The 18,323-nt window shown below is 33.6% G+C and overlaps 1 protein-coding gene across 1 annotated transcript; it reads right to left on the bottom strand.

The window, feature by feature from the left end:
• Positions 1–550: 550 nt before the first annotated feature.
• LOC125059030 (doublesex- and mab-3-related transcription factor A2-like) lies at positions 551–17,932 on the bottom strand. The gene is made up of 6 exons (XM_047663184.1): positions 17,591–17,932; positions 15,042–15,182; positions 14,632–14,746; positions 3,146–3,354; positions 2,791–2,946; positions 551–2,383 (listed from the first exon to the last, which is right to left on the bottom strand). The coding sequence occupies exons 1-6, from the start codon at positions 17,687–17,689 to the stop codon at positions 2,027–2,029; spliced, it is 1,077 nt and encodes a 358-aa protein (XP_047519140.1). The 5' UTR covers positions 17,690–17,932; the 3' UTR covers positions 551–2,026.
• Positions 17,933–18,323: the final 391 nt, after the last annotated feature.

The following is an 18,323-nucleotide window of genomic DNA, read 5'->3' on the forward strand; positions in this document are numbered from 1 at the left end:
ATAACACGAGCCTACCAAGGCTTCTTTTCATGATAACTCGTCTCAGTTTGGAAACATGTATAGCCTATATGGGTAGTTCCACAAAATGATAGTAATGCCTTGTAAACGCCTTAATACCGTCAAAAAAAAGTTGAATAAAATGCTACGATTGAACAATTACTGTTGCAATAAAACAAATATTGACATAATGATCTATTTATTGAGCGAATGTTTATACAATTACCAACTATTTATAAGGTACTTATTAAAATTACTACGAGATTACATTTGCACTATTTACTAGTGTATAACACTACTGAACACTAATCATATGAGTATTTCTTATTATATTACTCTAATAGTTATATAGTTCTTGTATTTTATAATTAATTGCTAACAAGTGCGAAGTCCAATTGGTATATAATCTTTTGTAAAAATGTTTAAGAACTAAATGAAGTAATAATATATGTGTTTTAAAGTCGTTTAAAATAGCAGATAGAAGAATTATATTATTTTTAACATTGTTTTAGTATTATAATTACTATTTCTAAATAATTATCTAACTAAATTATGTAAGGTGAATTACATCAAAATATGAATATTGTTTCGTATTTGTACAATATTTACATATTCATTTATCATGCGTGTGCCGGAAGTGAATCTAACGTTTCGTAATAGTTAAATGGAAGGAAGAAGTGTTCTAAAAGAAATTATTTAGGAAAATACATCGACATTTTTAGTAATTCATTACATCGGTTCCATGTTAATTTTTATATCTTGTATTTAAATTAGATAGAAAGTTATTTTTAACTTACTAAACATTTATTAAACTTGTTCATTGGTTTTATGAAAAAAGTAAACTAAATATTTAGTCCGAGAATTTCATTTTTATTGAAATTCAATAAAACCCCCTTGCGCCAGTATTTCACTTATTTGAAAAGTCACAATTTTATTAAAAGCGTATCTAATATTTCTTGCCTCCTATAGTTGAGTGTGGGCCAAAACTATTAACATAGGTTTTATACGGGTGACTTCAATGTTTGTAATATCACGAAACCTATAATAATTACGTATACATAAGGTATTTATTTTTACATAACCAATACGTTTGACGCAGTTGATATTGTGACGTAACATTAAATATGAATAATTAAACACATTAGGCAAACACATAACATAAATATTGTGTAAATTTTAATTTGTGGAAAAAAACACTGTCCTATTTAGTATGAGACTTATTTTGGATAAGTCAATTGAACTCTACAAATAAACACGTTTTTTTTTTTCATATATCTCTGCTAGGGTATTTTTTTTATATTTATCAAATTACATGAAATACAATTTTATGACAAACTCTATACAAAAGACTTATTTGGTTAATAAACGTGTGTCGTGTTATGTGGATTTTATTTCCACGTATGAAAGCACGATTTGCTATTAAAAGATTCTTAGAATACTCGTCTATGAAACTTTAGAATTAATGGAATTTTCAGAGTAAAGAGATGGTTGTGGCGGTTTACTGCAGAATAACAATTGCAAACACGTTATAATTTGTAAGTATCGCTTTGTAAACTATTAAGTCCAACCAAAATACAGAAATGACAATTATTAATTTAATAATAACGTATACTTAGTTAAATCTTAATCAATAAATTCTACTATAATTATTTTAATTCAGTAGTCATATTTACAATTGGTAATTTAATACCTATATCACTTAAGTTTTTATTTATTATCTTAATAACTTTATTTATACAATGTAAGAACGAAATCTTACATAACTACTGTTGTAGCAAAAAAAAATATCAGTAATTATAATCGTCAAAAGCATCTTTTTTACTTTCAAAATAATTCAATATGAAGTAATATTATTTCCTTAAAAGGATATTAAAGATACTATTGATATATTACAACTTTAATGAACGTGTCTCCTAAGCTATTTATTATTTTGCTAGAAGAACGAATTACCTCATTTCAAAGTGACCATTTCTTAGTATTTACAGTGAATATCATAAGACAGCTACAGCACTGTCCAATTTTGCAAACCCTAATCGGAGAAGCCTTCATTATTCGTATTATCAGAGGTAGGAGAAGTACCAGGAGATGGCACCTGCAGCTGCCTGCCATACATCAGCTCAGAAGGTGGTAGAAACGAAGACATATATTCTGGAGGTGGTCTTATCACCGTAGGTAAATATCCTGTTCCGCTGTAGGGAGGAGTAAGGAATCTTCTAGAAGGCGAGAACTTAAAGCTGTGATTAGAGAGCGGAGAGAACGCAGACTTGGACTGGTAGTTCATGTAGGGTGAATCTGGAGTCATGTAGGAGGATTCTGGGCCGTTAACCATAGTTTCCATAGCGGCCACAACGTCCCCTTTACATCTGGCGAGGATGACTTCTATTTCCTGACACAAAGAAAATACAGAATAAACTTAAGTAATAACAAAAACGGCTGTGCACCAATGGACTTTTTTTCTATGAGCGCTTTTAACATTTGCTCGAACGTTGAAGGAAAACATCGTGAGGAAACCGACATGTCAGGCACTGGAGGCTGATCACCTACTTGCCTATTAGATTTAAAAGTGATCATGAAACAGACTCGGAAATCTGAGGCCTAAGAGGTTGTAGCGCCACTGATTTATTTTTTATTTTAGTAACTCAAATGTCATTGCTGATTGACAAAAGGTTACACACAAACATATATGACTCAAATATTCCTCACGCAATAATAACTGAATTTTTAATTCGAATAAAATTATATAATACTTGTTTTTATGATTAGTTATTATTTTACACCGCCTTATGTCCTCACCTGTCTGCTCCGCCTGGGAAATACTTTAATGAGGACATCAACGGGTGATTTTTGGAAGGGTGTGGTGTCTTCCAGAGACTCTGGCGTGTGACCCTCCTGTTTACCACGTCTGTACTTGAAGTTATTGTCCCATTTATCGTCGTCCTCTTTCTTTACCTGTGCACATTTAAATAATAAGCTTATTTTTAATTCGATCGCATTTTAATTCGTTGACACATGACCCATTAAGATCGTCAAGTAATCATCATTTAACGTATTCAAAAATGAAAAATAATTAATGAAATAGTTTCAGAAATATATCATTCTAACAAATTACATAACTAATAATAAAAAAAAATTCATTATAAAGACCAACCTCATCCTGCCTTTCTTTGAGCGACAGATTTTCTGGCGTCAATGAAGGTTCCGAATGCTCCAATTCTTCCTCCACGTTCAATTCATGGTCTGACGGAGATCGTGGAGGGGGCGAGTCTAGAGGGGAAGTCCTCATCGGGGTCTTGGAATCCTGGGTCTCGGGTGGTGATGGACTGGAGGATACCTCGGTGATTCGGGCGCGTTTTTGAACTAAGGACAAGGACACATTTTGTTTATTTATAATGGTTTCTTCTTTTTGCAGATTTTGAGAATTAATTCGCATTTCAGTCAAGTTATTTGTATTTTGATGGAGTCGTATGGTTTTGTTTGTTGATATGAGTTTAAAATAAATATCACACTACATCGCTTTAAAAAGACCCAAATAATATAAAATCAACAGTCGCGTGAACAAACCACTTTGAAACACTTTCCGTGTATCGTTAAAAAGGTACATTGCGTTAAAAATACAGTCGTGGACAAATTATGTGCCGAGGTACGAAGGTTCAAATATTTGCGCTTTAAGTTTCTGTTATTTATTTTTAAGTGTTTCTTTTGAATTTTTCATTTTGTATTTCTCTCTTTATACCTTAGCAGATACGCTACTATAAGAATTTATCATGATTTTAGGGCAAGTAAAAACCACGAATGACAATGACACTAAAGAAAAACGTTGAGAATTTTCAAATACTTAGCTTACATAAAAACGTAAATGAAAAACACTACGCGTGTATCGCGATAACAATGCGTGCCCACTTTGAGCTCGTGGGAGTAATGCAGCAATATTAAATTACAATTATCAAAAGCAAAGCGGTTGTTTTTCAGCAGGTATATTTATAATGTCAAGTACAATAGAAACATTTGACGTTGTGCATTGTGTTTCGAGCAATTAGACGCGGGCTCGTTTTCAGTGACGTGTGCGAATTTAATGGTCGAACTTATTGTTTTTTTGAGACTCGAGTGCTGAGGGAACTCGACTCGGGGGAAACACGATTCGATTACATTTATCGTGCGACTAGTTCAATACAATATGTGCGATTCGATGTCGAGTGAAAAGCGGATTTTTTGTTTCTTATTTTTAACGAAAATGTTTTCGATACGGCTTTTGGGGTTTTATTTGTTTTGAGTGTTCCGTTCGGTTTCGAGTGTTTAACGTTGGGAATAGAAAATGCAGGCGAATATTCTTTTTTTTTTCTGTTAGTTTTTAGTGAGATTTTACATACAACAGAGCTGATCACATATGATAGATAATTTATTTATTTAACTTTGAATCGTTGTAACTAATGTAGGTGTGTGTCATTTATTAATAGGGTAAGTATCATTTCATAAATGAGCATAAACCGTTTATTTTGTTTCGTGTTGTCAATTTAGATAGTCAGAGACAGAATACACAAATAAATCAATTATAAATATAGATTAAATCAACTTACAAAACCAAAATGTACAAAGTAAAGGACGTACGGACAAAGGAGCCAAACAAAAAATAATAAAACCCTCCCTCGAGCACATACTGAATTTCATTAAAATAATACACTATTATGAATCCAATACAAACACTTATACTCTGGCCTTTTCGGTCCTCATTACACGTGTGAGCGGGATAGAACTATCGAATCGTATGTGTGTAAGTGAATAAGAACATTTGTATAGATGAATTGTATTTGATAGGACATCTGCTTGTATTATGTACATTTGTTATTCATATAATTGTGTATATTAAATATGTGGGTGTTTTTGTTTGAACACAAAGTAAGCCATAGTATTTTTAATGCTTTTCATACTTATGATTAAATGTTTTTTTTATTCCAAGAGAACCTAGACACACCCTTCTTTCAATTAGATTGTGATTTAAATACAATATTGATGCTTTTTATGAGCCTCAAAACGATTCGTCAAACATTAGACAAACAAGAAAAGCATTAGGTATTTACAACCATATGTATTGCACGTTGACTTGTCTTCTGTCGCCTTTCCGGGCTAGCATTATTGCGTGTAGCTTTTTATTGCTTCCATGCAATAAAAAGCTACACGCAATAACCATACCTCAAGGCAGAGCGAGCACAGAGAGAGAGAGAGTGGTTGTTTGCATTGCGCGACACAGTAATGCGTCGGCGATAAATCAAGCGCACAATGCTCTGGCGGCCGGCCACGGTACTGTCGCGGTGTATTGTGCTCGGATTTACTGACGTCTGCGAGCGACGGCCGACGTGTCGCTTCAATACAATTGTACAGACGCTTGCGGCCGACTGTACATGCATATTCAATGTTCCCACTTCCCGACAATCCTTTACCGAGCCAAAACGACATCGCCGAGGATTGGCTACTATTTGTGTGTTTAATAATTCTTTGATATCCAAATAGCCTTTCGTCCACAAAGCGTTGAACAAAAATAAAAAAGCTACGGTAATTAGCCAGTCCACGGAGAAATAATAACGTAATTAACTTTTATTTATTATTGAGGGGAGCGGCTCGACGGCCACCGCTCAAAGCTTTATCTGTTGACGCTAATTGTGGCTGAAGGGATAACTTTGCATTTTACAATTTATATATTTATTTTCCTTATTTCCTATTTTTAATGTAACTTAATACTAATACCATTTTATAACTAATTATAAATAATGCAATTCTTGTGAATTCAGCCAGTGTGCAACTAAATATATCCGTCTCACAAGCAATAGTGTTTAGGGTGCGCAAGACACGCGTAAATGGTGCTTCTCTGAGTAAGTTCGTACGCGCTCGAGGCACTGCCAGCAATTGCGACCGCTTACCCCGCCGAGTGTGGTTATTTGGCACACGCAGCCACAGTCTCTCCAACATTTCCGCATTATATATATTTCCTCTACGGACCTTAAAAAATATAATGTGATAGTAAGGTCCCTCCTTACCTCCAACTTGTTGTATCCTACCCAAGACAAACAAAGTTGGATACATTACTGGGTAAAATGGGTATATAGTTTTTATTATTAATAAAGCGGCATTCACTTAACCGTTGACTTATGTGTTCCATATTTTTTTTAATTCATCTAGTTTTTTGTTTTATATGTAAATGTTCAAACGTAGTAATTATATTATAAGCATCATAATTGCTACGACGAGCTACGATACACATCAGCTACGCCGGATGAGCTACGGTTGAGATAGGCGTAGCAATAACAATTCAATATTCTATTCATACTTTTTTATTTACCTATCTCTTGTTGAGATTTACTTTTCAACACAATTATAATTCCATTACTAGGCATCAAACCACAAATCCCAAAGATAAATATTTGTATACAAGTCCAAGTGGCACTCATAATCTAATGATTGATACACCGTACACACTCATAAAAACTCAAGTGGAGAAAAACTCTATAGAATTACGAAGGGCAAATTCAACAAGTTATAAAACCTCCATTGTACTGACCGACGATTATTGAAACCGAGGAAATTAAAAATAACCCCGTGTCTTGTTAGAGCAAAAAATCGTTTATCGAAGAAATTTTAACTTTATTATGAGAGTGATAGGATGGCTAATGTTATGTTAAAACTGTAATTTTATAAAAAAACTGTTTTTCGAATGTATGTCGTATTGAAAAGGAATATGTTTGAGTTTTTACTGTGCTCGATTTAAGTGCTCTTCGGCATCGGGTTAGGGTAGTGCGTGGGCCATTAAATTTTCACTTTTACACTAAACTGTTGTTAGTTATCTCGCCTCAATTATTCTGTATCGATTACCATTACTTTAATTTTTAAAAAAATCAGTGGTGCTACAACTTCTCTTTCATGAACATTTTTAAATCTAAGAGGCAAGTAGGTGATCGGCCTCCAGTGCCTAACACACGCCGGCGACTTTTTGGGTCTAAGACATGTCGGTTTCCTCACAATTGTTTCCTTCACCGTTCGAGCAAATGTTAAATGTGCACATAGAAAGAAAGTCCGTGCACAGCCGGGGATCAAACCTACGACCTCAGGTATGAGAGTCGCACGCTGAAGCCACTAGGCCAACACTGCTCTACTATTTCTACCATTACTTACATATTTTACCAAAAACTAGTAACTACTCTCTCAGTTTCTTGTTCTTGTGATTAACTTAGAATGTTTCCATTGAGGTCGACATAAGACTGGCATTTCTTTTCATTAGCATGTTATTCGTCCCGGTTATCCCTGTTCGCCCTCAAGGTAATTCGGCGCTCAGTGCGTTTGATGTGTGACGTGTGATGGCCCCTACACGCGATACTAAACTATTGTGTCTCTGATCAATTAGACATCTCTCCATAGATTCGAATAATCACCAGTATTAGTGTATTGTCACTGTTTAATTGAGTCTGATTTCGTCCTCATCTAACAATATCATATAGAATTAATTATAGTAGGTACCTATTACAATTTACAACTATGTATTCTTAATGTTAATCTATATATTTAAAAATCAATTGCTGTTCGTTAGTCTCGCTAAAACTCGAGAAAGGCTGGACCGATTTGGCTAATTTTGGTCTTAAATTATTTGTGGCCAGAGAAGGTTTACAGGATAAAAAAAAATATATAAAAATGCTCGAAATTGAATGCTCGATTTTGCTTTTCCTTTGATGTGTCCTGTCGTTCAGAAATCAAATTAAAATAATAGTTTAAAATGAAATCTAATTAGAACTTTTATATATCTCTAAGTTTATTTTATACAAAAGTTTAGGTCTTATATTTATCGATTGAGGCAGTACAAAGTCTGACGGGTTAGCTAGTTAAAGATATAATTTTCGACGTTTGCGCATTATTTAATAGGTACTAAAATGCTGAGATGACTAAATAACAATTTTTGTCAAAGAAAACAAAACATTTAATCAAACCTTGTAAGTATTCGTGCGTTTGTAACATGGCGTCAGGTAACATTTAATGAAAAAATAAAACGAAGAAAAGCAAATAAAAACAGCGGAAGCCGCGAGATCGTGTTACAGCTAAATCAATTTTTCTGCCTGTATCGTTTACACTAAAGGGCGGGGACGTTAGACTAACTGGGACCCCCTGCTGCACACATTTCCTCTACATTTTTTAAATTCATAAATGAGATAAATCGCGGTTTTATTCCTAATTGCATTCCCTTTTCCCGTAAGACAATGGCTCCAGTACAATTAAATTACAAAGATAGATGATGTCATAATTCAAAAGTGGAGAAGGGCGTCGCCAGAAAGTAATAAAATGTTAATAAAGTGTGATTACAAAAGAACTCGACATACGATCGGAATTTACTGTCTCTAATACTCGGCTCTTATTGAAAGCCAGTAATCCCATCAGCCTATATTAAATATAACTCCGACCCCAGGGTTGGCGCAATGTGTTTAATATTTGTTGAAAATTATAACTGAACTATCGATCGAACTCTCTATTATATCACTCGTGTCGTCATATTAATTTATCAATGAAATTTATTTATCCATATATCTACGAATATTTATTCATACTTAAGTATATTTGTATACACAAAATATAAAATTATAAGGAATAATTCAATACCGATTGCTTCCAACATAAATTTTACAGCACGCCAACCCTAAACCACTATGATTATAGACTACTAATTCCTCAATCGAATGAATTTTAGCGTACAAAATCCCCAGGCGAACTTCTACTGTATTACATTATACACAAGGGTTAATTTCGTGTGAGCACGTAAATAATAGACGCACCCAACAATTGGTTTTATTGTTACCACCCGCCGATTTAGAGTTACTCAATCCAATATCAAAGTTTAAATTTTAAACACAAGCAACTTTCGACCCTAAACTATTTCAATACAGGCGCTTCTATAATTAAATCGAACCACCAGACTGTGCAATCAAATCAAATCTCTAACTGCCTGTTAATAAAGTTAACTTTCAAATAACAAAGGTAAATGTATCGAACAATTTTAAACTTTAACAGTGATTAAAATTTGAACTTTGAGGCACGGCGATTAAGATGAGTTTTGAGTAAAAAGTGGTCGCTCGTAAATAATAGGTGTCGCGAACAAGCCGCGGACGAAGCGGGGTCGCATTGTTAGTATCGCTAATCACTCCACTCAGGGGTCGAGGGTTAAGTTCTGTATTAATAGAGTTTCACAAATACACTGCTATTAATTTCGCGAGGGACATCTGCTATTTTTCATTTAAATCTATTTAAATTCTGATCGCGCTCCCGTTGTGTGCATCTACATATAATCGTCATATAACAAGTAGGCACTTGTATAATTACCAAAGTTAAACGAATGCTCGCAAAATGGAGCAAAATATATTATTCGTTAAGCGAAAGCCCGACATTTAGCCACAAAGAGCATTAATTAAAGAATCCCAAACTCAAACCGGCATTAAATTAAACTTTACTTTTGCAATAAACTGTAAAAATAAAATACTGAGTACCCTTCCCTTTCAAACGGGTTCATTATAAGTTATACAATAAAAACCCAGGTTGCATCCGACTGACCTAAGTGGACGTGCGATAGGGATAGACTATACAAATACTCTCGAGTTGGAGTGGGATGGATATACGGCGAGTGCCACTCGAAATATAAATGGTATCGAAATCGTGTGTGTCTGAGAAGGATATATGGGATGTAATAAGTGTGAGGGGAAGGGATAGTTTGATATCTTTGAGGGAAAAGATCAAAATGATAACGAACCGTTTGAAAAATGATTCGAACGGAAAATTGTGGAAAAGGGTTTTCTTGGAGTGGCGGTTAATGATACAGGTCTAGTTTCAAAACGGTGTCCTACAATAACCGAGAGGAGATAAATCAAATAGACAAATTTTGATTAATGATCCATATTAATAAACGTTTTATAAGACATCTCAGTAGGTACCTACTGAAAACATCTTTGTTTCAGATAATTATTATTTTAAATCTCGTTCACAAAGTGATTATTTAATAAATATATGAAACCAATATACAAGCGAAACCGCGAGCCGGCGCTGTATAGGTACATATAACCAATTAAGTCGTAAAGTGCAATTGAACGCAGTGCTATTGATCCTGTTTCAGTGCACTAATGATTTAATATGCTTTACATATTATAACGAACAACCATATATTTTATCAATTCACACGCACACTTCGCTATGTATTTCCATGTTATTATGAATTAATATGTTCTTTAGAAATAACATTTTTTTATCAAGACACATTACGCATTATTGGGTTCCCGTATTTGTTTTCTCGGTTTATAAAGTCCCGTGTAGCCGGAATAACTTACATTACCCATGGGCATACATATTTCCTCGGATTTCCATAGATGTAGTATCTTCTATGGAATATGGAAGTATTGGAAAACCCAGACCTTGATTGCCATGGTTACACCGTATAACATGGAAAACACATTTTAACCATGGTAAAGAATTTGTAAGATATACGGTGAATGCACCTAACAGTAGCAAGCAAGTTAAAGCATAATGATCGCTTCCCTAGGCTTGGGTAAAACTAAATGGATTAATGGATTCCCGTCTTGTAATGTTAATTATCTCAATTTAAGTTTAGATTACACCTTGATTAAACGGCATTCATTTCGGCACTTTAATAAAATTTTAGAACAAAAATCATTTTACCACAGATTTTTATACTTTGCAAGAAAATATAGTGTTGAAATATAATTTATTCAGGCTCCGTATAATTTCAGTACATTTATTTTACTGATTTTAATCGACTTAAATGTTAGATATTATAGTTAGATTAAAGATATATATAAGTATGTGATAATGTTGGAATTGGTTAATATTTGTGTATCTGTTAATCGAGTTGATTCATTTTAATGAAGCGGTTTTTTTAGTTTTGATATTTCATCTACGAACAGCAAAATTTGCGTATCTACCGACATGACACGTTTAATAAAGGTACCTAGATTAATATTGCTAAGTATTAGAAGGCAGATATTTATTTCTCTATAATTTGTTACATTAAAATGATAAAAGAATATCAAAGTAAACTAAAAACTATGTCTCAGGGACTCATGAATTACAATGCAATACAAAATAAGAAATACAAGTAAGTGGTTCTGTTGGTAGGAAATCGCATGGAGTCGGGCAGCGTAATCCACAACTTAATGGCAAAGATCCTAAACCAGTTGCCTAAGAAGGATGAGCCGTGTGATGGAATTTCCAAACAGCATCTATTAGAGGAGCGTAATATATTGGTAGTTGCAAGGACCTGATAATTTGAATTAATATTTAAGATTAGAGGGTGTTTTGGGTTTGAAAAGAATTTATAGAATATAGAAGTTGAAGGAGATGTGCGTCACGTCTGAGTCGAATAGGTCGTATTTCTTAAAACCAAATATAAAGCGTATGCAGAAATTGTAGTAATAATAATATGCATTAGAAGTTTGCGGCTGATTTCCATTACGTGATGACCCCAGGATCACGTTTGGATTGGACGAAGAAAACACCAAGATTTTTAGCAGTCTTATTAAGAAGCCACGCTGTCAAGGTAAATGCCAGGGAGCTGAGCCCAGTTGACCCTTATATAAAGAAAGGGCTTCCGATGATGATGGCTCGTGGCAGGATTAATTTCAAGAACTCCAATTGGCTATATTATCATTCAATGCCTGAATCGTCAGACGAAGTTAATCCAGTGTAGACTGAACATCAATTTGAAGTAAAGGTGATAAATACCGATAGACCTGTCAGAGAGTTGATGAAGATACCAAATAGATTTTACATTATTCCACTGAGAGTGGGTATCATTTATTTTAATTCCCTTATGACCACCGTAAATATAGCTCTGAAACCAGTCAATAACGAGTCAAAGCAACCAAAGCACAATTTCAAAATCCACAGAATTGAAAGCATTGCAAAAGTCAAGTAGAAGTATTATATATCTATGTCCTGTCAATTGCTATGTGGAAAAGTAGACGAGGCAAATTGAGAATTGGTATCGTAGAAACGATATTACTTAAGATGTCATGTGGAACATGGTGTAATATTTGCAGCTCCTTACAAACGTTGTGTCAAACAAAAAAACTTGGCGATTAAAAAGAGTGGCGGAGAGTTTATTGCCAGTTCTTCTCTTCTCTCTTACGCCCTTCATTTGAGAACTGGCAGTAAATGGAAAATTAGAAGCCTTTCATATAAAATTTTGACGTTCATAAGTGTTCATTGCTTTACTTATATGAATAAATGATTTTGACTTTTGACTTTTGACTTTTGTAAGACAAAATAAGAATAATTATAGATAAATTTTAAATTAGTAACTTTATCTTGTGCTTGTGAGTGTAAACTTTTAGAAGAGTCGTATCGTACGTCGTAACACTTGTTTATGAACGTTTCATGGAAACTATTTCTTTAGTTTTTAATACTACCTAAATGATAAATTGTCAACCAGTCATATAAAGTATGCCTAAATAAGACTCGACTTATAACTTGTACCATACGAGTCACGTATTAACAGCTACAGTGTAGGGTACTGAAGGCATTCCACGCCAGAAAGTCTCACTTTATTAAGGCTTTATTGAACTGCCTTATGGCCATCGTGCGTAGTATTCGTTATTTAAGAATTGTTATCATTCCTTGCAATATTGCTTATCATTATTTACAACTTAGTCTAAGGAATTAAAAAGCTTTCATTAGAGAACTGCTATTACCTTTCCATCAGTGCCTATCTATTTTTAGGAGTATCAGTGTGATTATGGCTGATAAGCAATTACCATCATACAATGTATAAATCATTCGTAATTATAATATCGTTCTTATATTTAACTTCTTTACTTGTCGAAGTAACGGCGAGAAATTCATAAAAATAATAAATCATTAGGAAGGCGGCCAACCATTGTGTTATACTATTCGCCTTTCATATAAACACATTAATTAAAAGAAAAACAGGCACTTAGTATACGGAAAACAGGAAAAGTTATAGTAGCGAGGGTGGGTCATGTAGGGGAATGGGAGCTTTACCGCATTTGTAATTAAAGCTATGTTTCCGTGAAGTGAAAAGAACTCTTTTGATGTTTCAGCAAATTATAAAGATTTGTTAGTAAGGCGCAATTAAATAAATGCTGAAATTCGTTTGAAACTGTTTAAAAAAAACATCACACGTTTCCGTCGCGGGGGAAAGTGCTGTTGGACTTCGCGAATTTAGGTTTTAGCAGAACGACTAGACTTTTCCTTTCTGAATCATGTTTTACAATGAGATACAGTGTACGAGTTTGTTAAGCTGTTAAGGGACGGTCTGTATTAATTTAAATTACCTTTATTTATTTATTTGGAATCAAAACAGATACATCTCTATACAATAAAAAAGCTAATAAATAAAACATAAAATAAACTCATTGGACGTATCCACAAAAAGTTAAACAAAGACATTAATAGTTGTTTTGAATTATTTTTAAATGAAGCAGTAGGTAGAGGAGTGCGAAAAAGGGTCAATGTTGTTAGCAGAATTTTGGCAAAACATTGCCATGAATAAAGAAAGTCTGTTTTGATAATTTTAACTATCAATCACTATTTGGTTTAAAAACCATATGAAACCTATACAATAATAATTTAAGCATTCCACAAGCAAAATTAAGACTGTTCCAGAAAGGGCAAATATATTAAAATGACACTCGATTCCCTTTTTCAGCGGTAACATGAGTATGTTGTGACGACAAATACATGTGTGTTTGTATGTATATGTCTTAGATCAACACCCACCGAGTGAGCTTTAGAAAAGAAAATTGTTTTCATTTCTCGACAGCACCCTGTTTTAAACTCCCGCTATAAAAGGTGTTTTATTTCACTCTATTATAATATTCTCTTTAATTTAATACATAATAAGAATATTTCGCTATTCAGTGGATTTTTACGACAAAAAGCTTGCGGAAACATTTACTACTTTGTTTTGAAAAAGTAATTTCCGTCGGTAACGACATTTTAAGATCTTTTTGTGACGCAATTCAGACATTAAGTAACTCTAATGACCGCACTTTCGTTTACGTGTAGTTAGAATTAGGTACTAGATAAGAAGACGGCTCAACAACTTAACTAGACCTTTTAACACATAATTTCTTGCGACATGATTATCACGTTAAAACCACTTGAGGTCAATATGCCATCAATCGCACAGACGGACGAAACACTAAAAAATTGTATTGGATCTGTTATTTTCGTAAAAACATTTATATTTTTTATTTAAATGTTTTAAATATTTAGCAACTCGTCGCTGTATGTTCTATTTCCAAAATCGATTTAGTGCACAACACCGCTTACGGGCGTCCATATAAAAATTAATAGTAAGTAGTATAGCATCAAGCATTCACTTGTATATCGTAAACAAAAGTTAAACTCGTTGTACGAGTAGTTACCACTACTGTTTGATATGTAGAAATTAGAGAAATCTTAATGAAAGATAAGATACGTCGCAGTCTTATATAATGTGTACCCTATTTATAATAAACAAATAAATATATTTATTACTATTATTAGTAGTCTACCAGTATATTGTCATTGGGCAATCGATGGTACCTAAATCATATATATTCTTGAAAGTCGTTTGCCTAGTGATGTTAAAAAACTTACCTGGTTCGTCATTTAATTCTGGAAAGTGCGGTCCAGCAGACGGCTGACCTCCGTACAACAGGTTCAGCTCTCGAGCTTCGTTCTCTTCTTGAGCCTGCTGACGTCTCAACGCCACCTGCACGATATACTGATTATATTACGATTTCTGATTTTGTAACGTTGATAAATCTCGGAGAAACTAAAACCTTTATAAAGGTCATGTCTTTGTGAGCTCACTCCCATTATTTAAAGTCTGGTGAAGTGATAAATAGAAAGATCTCAGGCATAGGTCACGGATTGTCAGTGTTGTGTTAATAACTAATACTAAAGCTTTTTGTAGAAATTATTTACTAAACGAATTTAGGAACGCCAGCCAACAACAATGCACGTTCAAAAGATGCGATTTAAGTAAATCAGTATATAAATAATACCTGTGCAGCCATGACCCGCTGCCTCTCAGCGATGAGTGTGCATTTTGCGCAGACGCAGTCTCGCCAGCGACAGTATCGCTTGTGGCCCTTCAACGCAGATACCACGCCGTGGTTGCGGCACCTCGCGCACTTCGGGGTCCGCTGGAATACAAAAGATATCTTTCAAAACTTATTGCTGAACTTGAATGACTTAAGTATCACTTAATAAAAGACTGGCCCAATCTATAAATTTAGTTTATTGCCAGTTCTTCTCTTCCGCTCTCCGCCCTTGATTTGAGAACTGGCAGTAAATGTAAATTAGAACCATTTAATGTACATATTTCTTTTTTGACGTTCATAAGTGTACATTGTGTTACCTATATGATTTTTGACTTTTGACTTTGAAATAAATTTAAGTAAATCTGTTTTTTACTTAAACACGTTGAGTTTACACTATAATTTTAATTTTTTTTATTCTATAAGTTTGCACTAAGGCTTCTATAGGTTTTTCTTAAATAAATAAATTATTCATATAATTAACAATATAAATTGTATCTAAAGGATAAAATGGCATATCAAACGTCGGGATTATCTATTATGTATATATTTCTTGTCATTGGTAATTTAATTTATTTTCCAGTCGTGATAAAAGAATGTTGGACTATGGTTTTTGTTGTACCTTCAAAACCTCCTCTAAAGTAATCACATCTACACATCCGACATCAGAAGAAACCAAAGATACCTACTTATTTCGATAAACAACTCCCAATTTTTTTTAATCTCTCTAAAAAAAAGGAACAGCAATGGGATTGTCTGAATGTTTTAAAATTGTGATCTCTTTCATACATTTAACAGAATAACAACTTATTTTTAAACTGCAATAGGTAAATTCTCAAAAAGCACTCTCGACTTATTTATTTTTTAACTGAGTAGAAGAGAATAAATATTGTAAGATTAGAACCAAAATAATCAATTCATTAATTGACCAATTTAATACAATTTACATATAAATTTAGGGCAATTGTTAAATTTACAAAATAATTATTTTTATCTGGAGTATACTGCAAATATATTTTTACTTTTATTATATTAACTACATATTCTTGAATATATGTGTTAATTAATTTTTGTTTCGATCTAAACCTAATCCTTTTTTATTATATTGGCCGATGTATAAGGAAACTGTCACTCGCTCTATAACCAAAACTGAATTAAAGTAAAGAATAGTTGCGTTATCACCAATATACAAAACGCATTGCTCGAAATAGATTAATTTTCTAGAATAAGATCATACAATTACCTACAGGCCTACTTTTGTAACCTATGTAAATCTGTGACGATTAATTACCAAAGTATTTTAATCAACCTGGCTTATGATAAATGGTATATATACCTATGTGTAATAATATTAGGTATACTTAACAAAAATGAAAGATAAGTAGCTACCAAACAAAAGACAAGCGGAATCTCTATCTGACAAATTCTATTTACGTTGTAATGTAAGGATAACGAAAAGAAATTCAACAAGTATTTAGTCTTTCCAGCTGAATTATTAAAATTAAATTACTTTCAGTGTAATGTAGACAAATATACCTTAACATATATTTATTATCTACAAATTAGAGGCCTACAACTATTACGGCTACGGTAACAAACTAACAAAATAACAGTTAAATGTTATTAAAAACCTATAGAACTATTGTCTACCTATGTAGGTACCTACTTATAGTACGTATTTAAGCTACACGACTCAGTTACTCCCGGCGGAAACTAATATTTGAAAATTTATAATTTTCAAAATGGGTCTATTTACAATATAACGGTAACATCTTTCACGATCTTTAAACTGATGGGCTGGACAATGCGTACATCAAATACAAAATGTTGTAGAATATTTTATACATTATTTAAATTACAGTTTTTAAAAGAACTATATATTTATTTTCCATATAATACAAAATGAATGAACAAGAAATACATTAAGTTAGCTACGAAATGCAAACCAACTTCCTAAGCCAACCTAGCAGCACCACCAAAAACAAAAGAAAATAATCTTTTAATCCAATAGGCTTGAATTAATCCAAAAAATCGTCTAGTCTCTGTTTTCACACATTTTAAAAATGTTGTACGCCCTTGCTACTACTGACCTACAAACCGGAAATTACGAAAATATCAAGTTACAACAAAACACGCGAATGAATGTAACGATAATAAAATTAAAGGTCTCACTAACCCTTAATAAATAGTTCATTTACAATGAAGATGTAATATTATAATTTAATTATGTTGTAACATTTATATCCGTAACGGTGGAGCGGCGGAAGTGTTACGAGAGACCGCTCTTTAATCTATTGTAATTTTATTTTAAAATTGTTGGGTATTTTACAAGTTTTGTGTTACTAATAACATTTCCTATACGGCAATTTTTGTGTGGATAGTAGTTTTGAATTCGGAATGGGTCCTCAATTTTTGAAGTTAGATTACTAATGAAAATCTTGGTCTAGATTATTTTATGTAACTAGTTTTTTTCAATAAAAGAATATATTGTCATTTTATCAGCGTTCACTAACCTGATATCTCTCGGAGGCTCGCAGGAAGAAAGGCGGCAGAGCAGCTAAGACTGGATGCTGCACCAGCTGAGATACATCAACACCGTTCGGCAGAGACATTTTCGCTTTCGAATCCGGTCGAAAGTATAATTAAAGTTATAAACACACGAAACACATCTCCTCACTGAATAAATATTTATCTTTGGGAATTGTTATTATTTAACAATATTAGGACGAACACAAGCGCGAACCGAAAACGGAACGAAGCACACCGTTCCTTGGCAAGTTGTAACGAACACTGTTGCTTCATTTTTGGTGGAACGCCGACAGTTGCGGGGCCGGGCGCGAGCGGGACGAAGCGACACACTGTATACAAACCGCGTAGCGCCATCCCGCTCTCGCTGGAGTGTTAACTGTATATGTTGTATCATCCGGTTATATAAAATGTTATGAGAAGAGTGGATCTGAAGCACCAATGGGGAGGCCGCTAACCCCGCCCTCGCGCCGCGATTGGCTCGCCGACGATGAAACTTAATTTATAAAGGTGACTTTTTTGAGTTCACGAACAAAGCTCTATTGAATGGAGCACAAAAAAACACAATTATATTTGTTATTCGAGTCGTGGATACGTTTTTTATTAATATATTCGCGGTTTTGTGAGCTGTTTCCAGTGTTAGCGCATGTTTTATTTGGCTTTAATGAGATTTATATTGATAACATTGTTGAAGTAGCTCTCTCTGTATTAAGTCCTTCA

This window comes from Pieris napi, chromosome 19, assembly GCF_905475465.1.
Source record: "Pieris napi chromosome 19, ilPieNapi1.2, whole genome shotgun sequence".
Classification (NCBI taxonomy): Eukaryota; Metazoa; Arthropoda; class Insecta; order Lepidoptera; family Pieridae; genus Pieris; species Pieris napi.

Excerpts from the sequence above, each read along its gene's own strand:
- LOC125059030 (XM_047663184.1), bottom strand. The coding sequence starts at position 17,689 with ATGTCTCTGCCGAACGGTGTTGATGTATCTCAGCTGGTGCAGCATCCA. Across the intron at positions 15,183-17,590 it reads GAGCCTCCGAGAGATATCAG|CGGACCCCGAAGTGCGCGAG; the intron begins GTTAGTGAACGC and ends TTTGTATTCCAG. Across the intron at positions 3,355-14,631 it reads AGAATTAAATGACGAACCAG|TTCAAAAACGCGCCCGAATC; the intron begins GTAAGTTTTTTA and ends CCTTGTCCTTAG.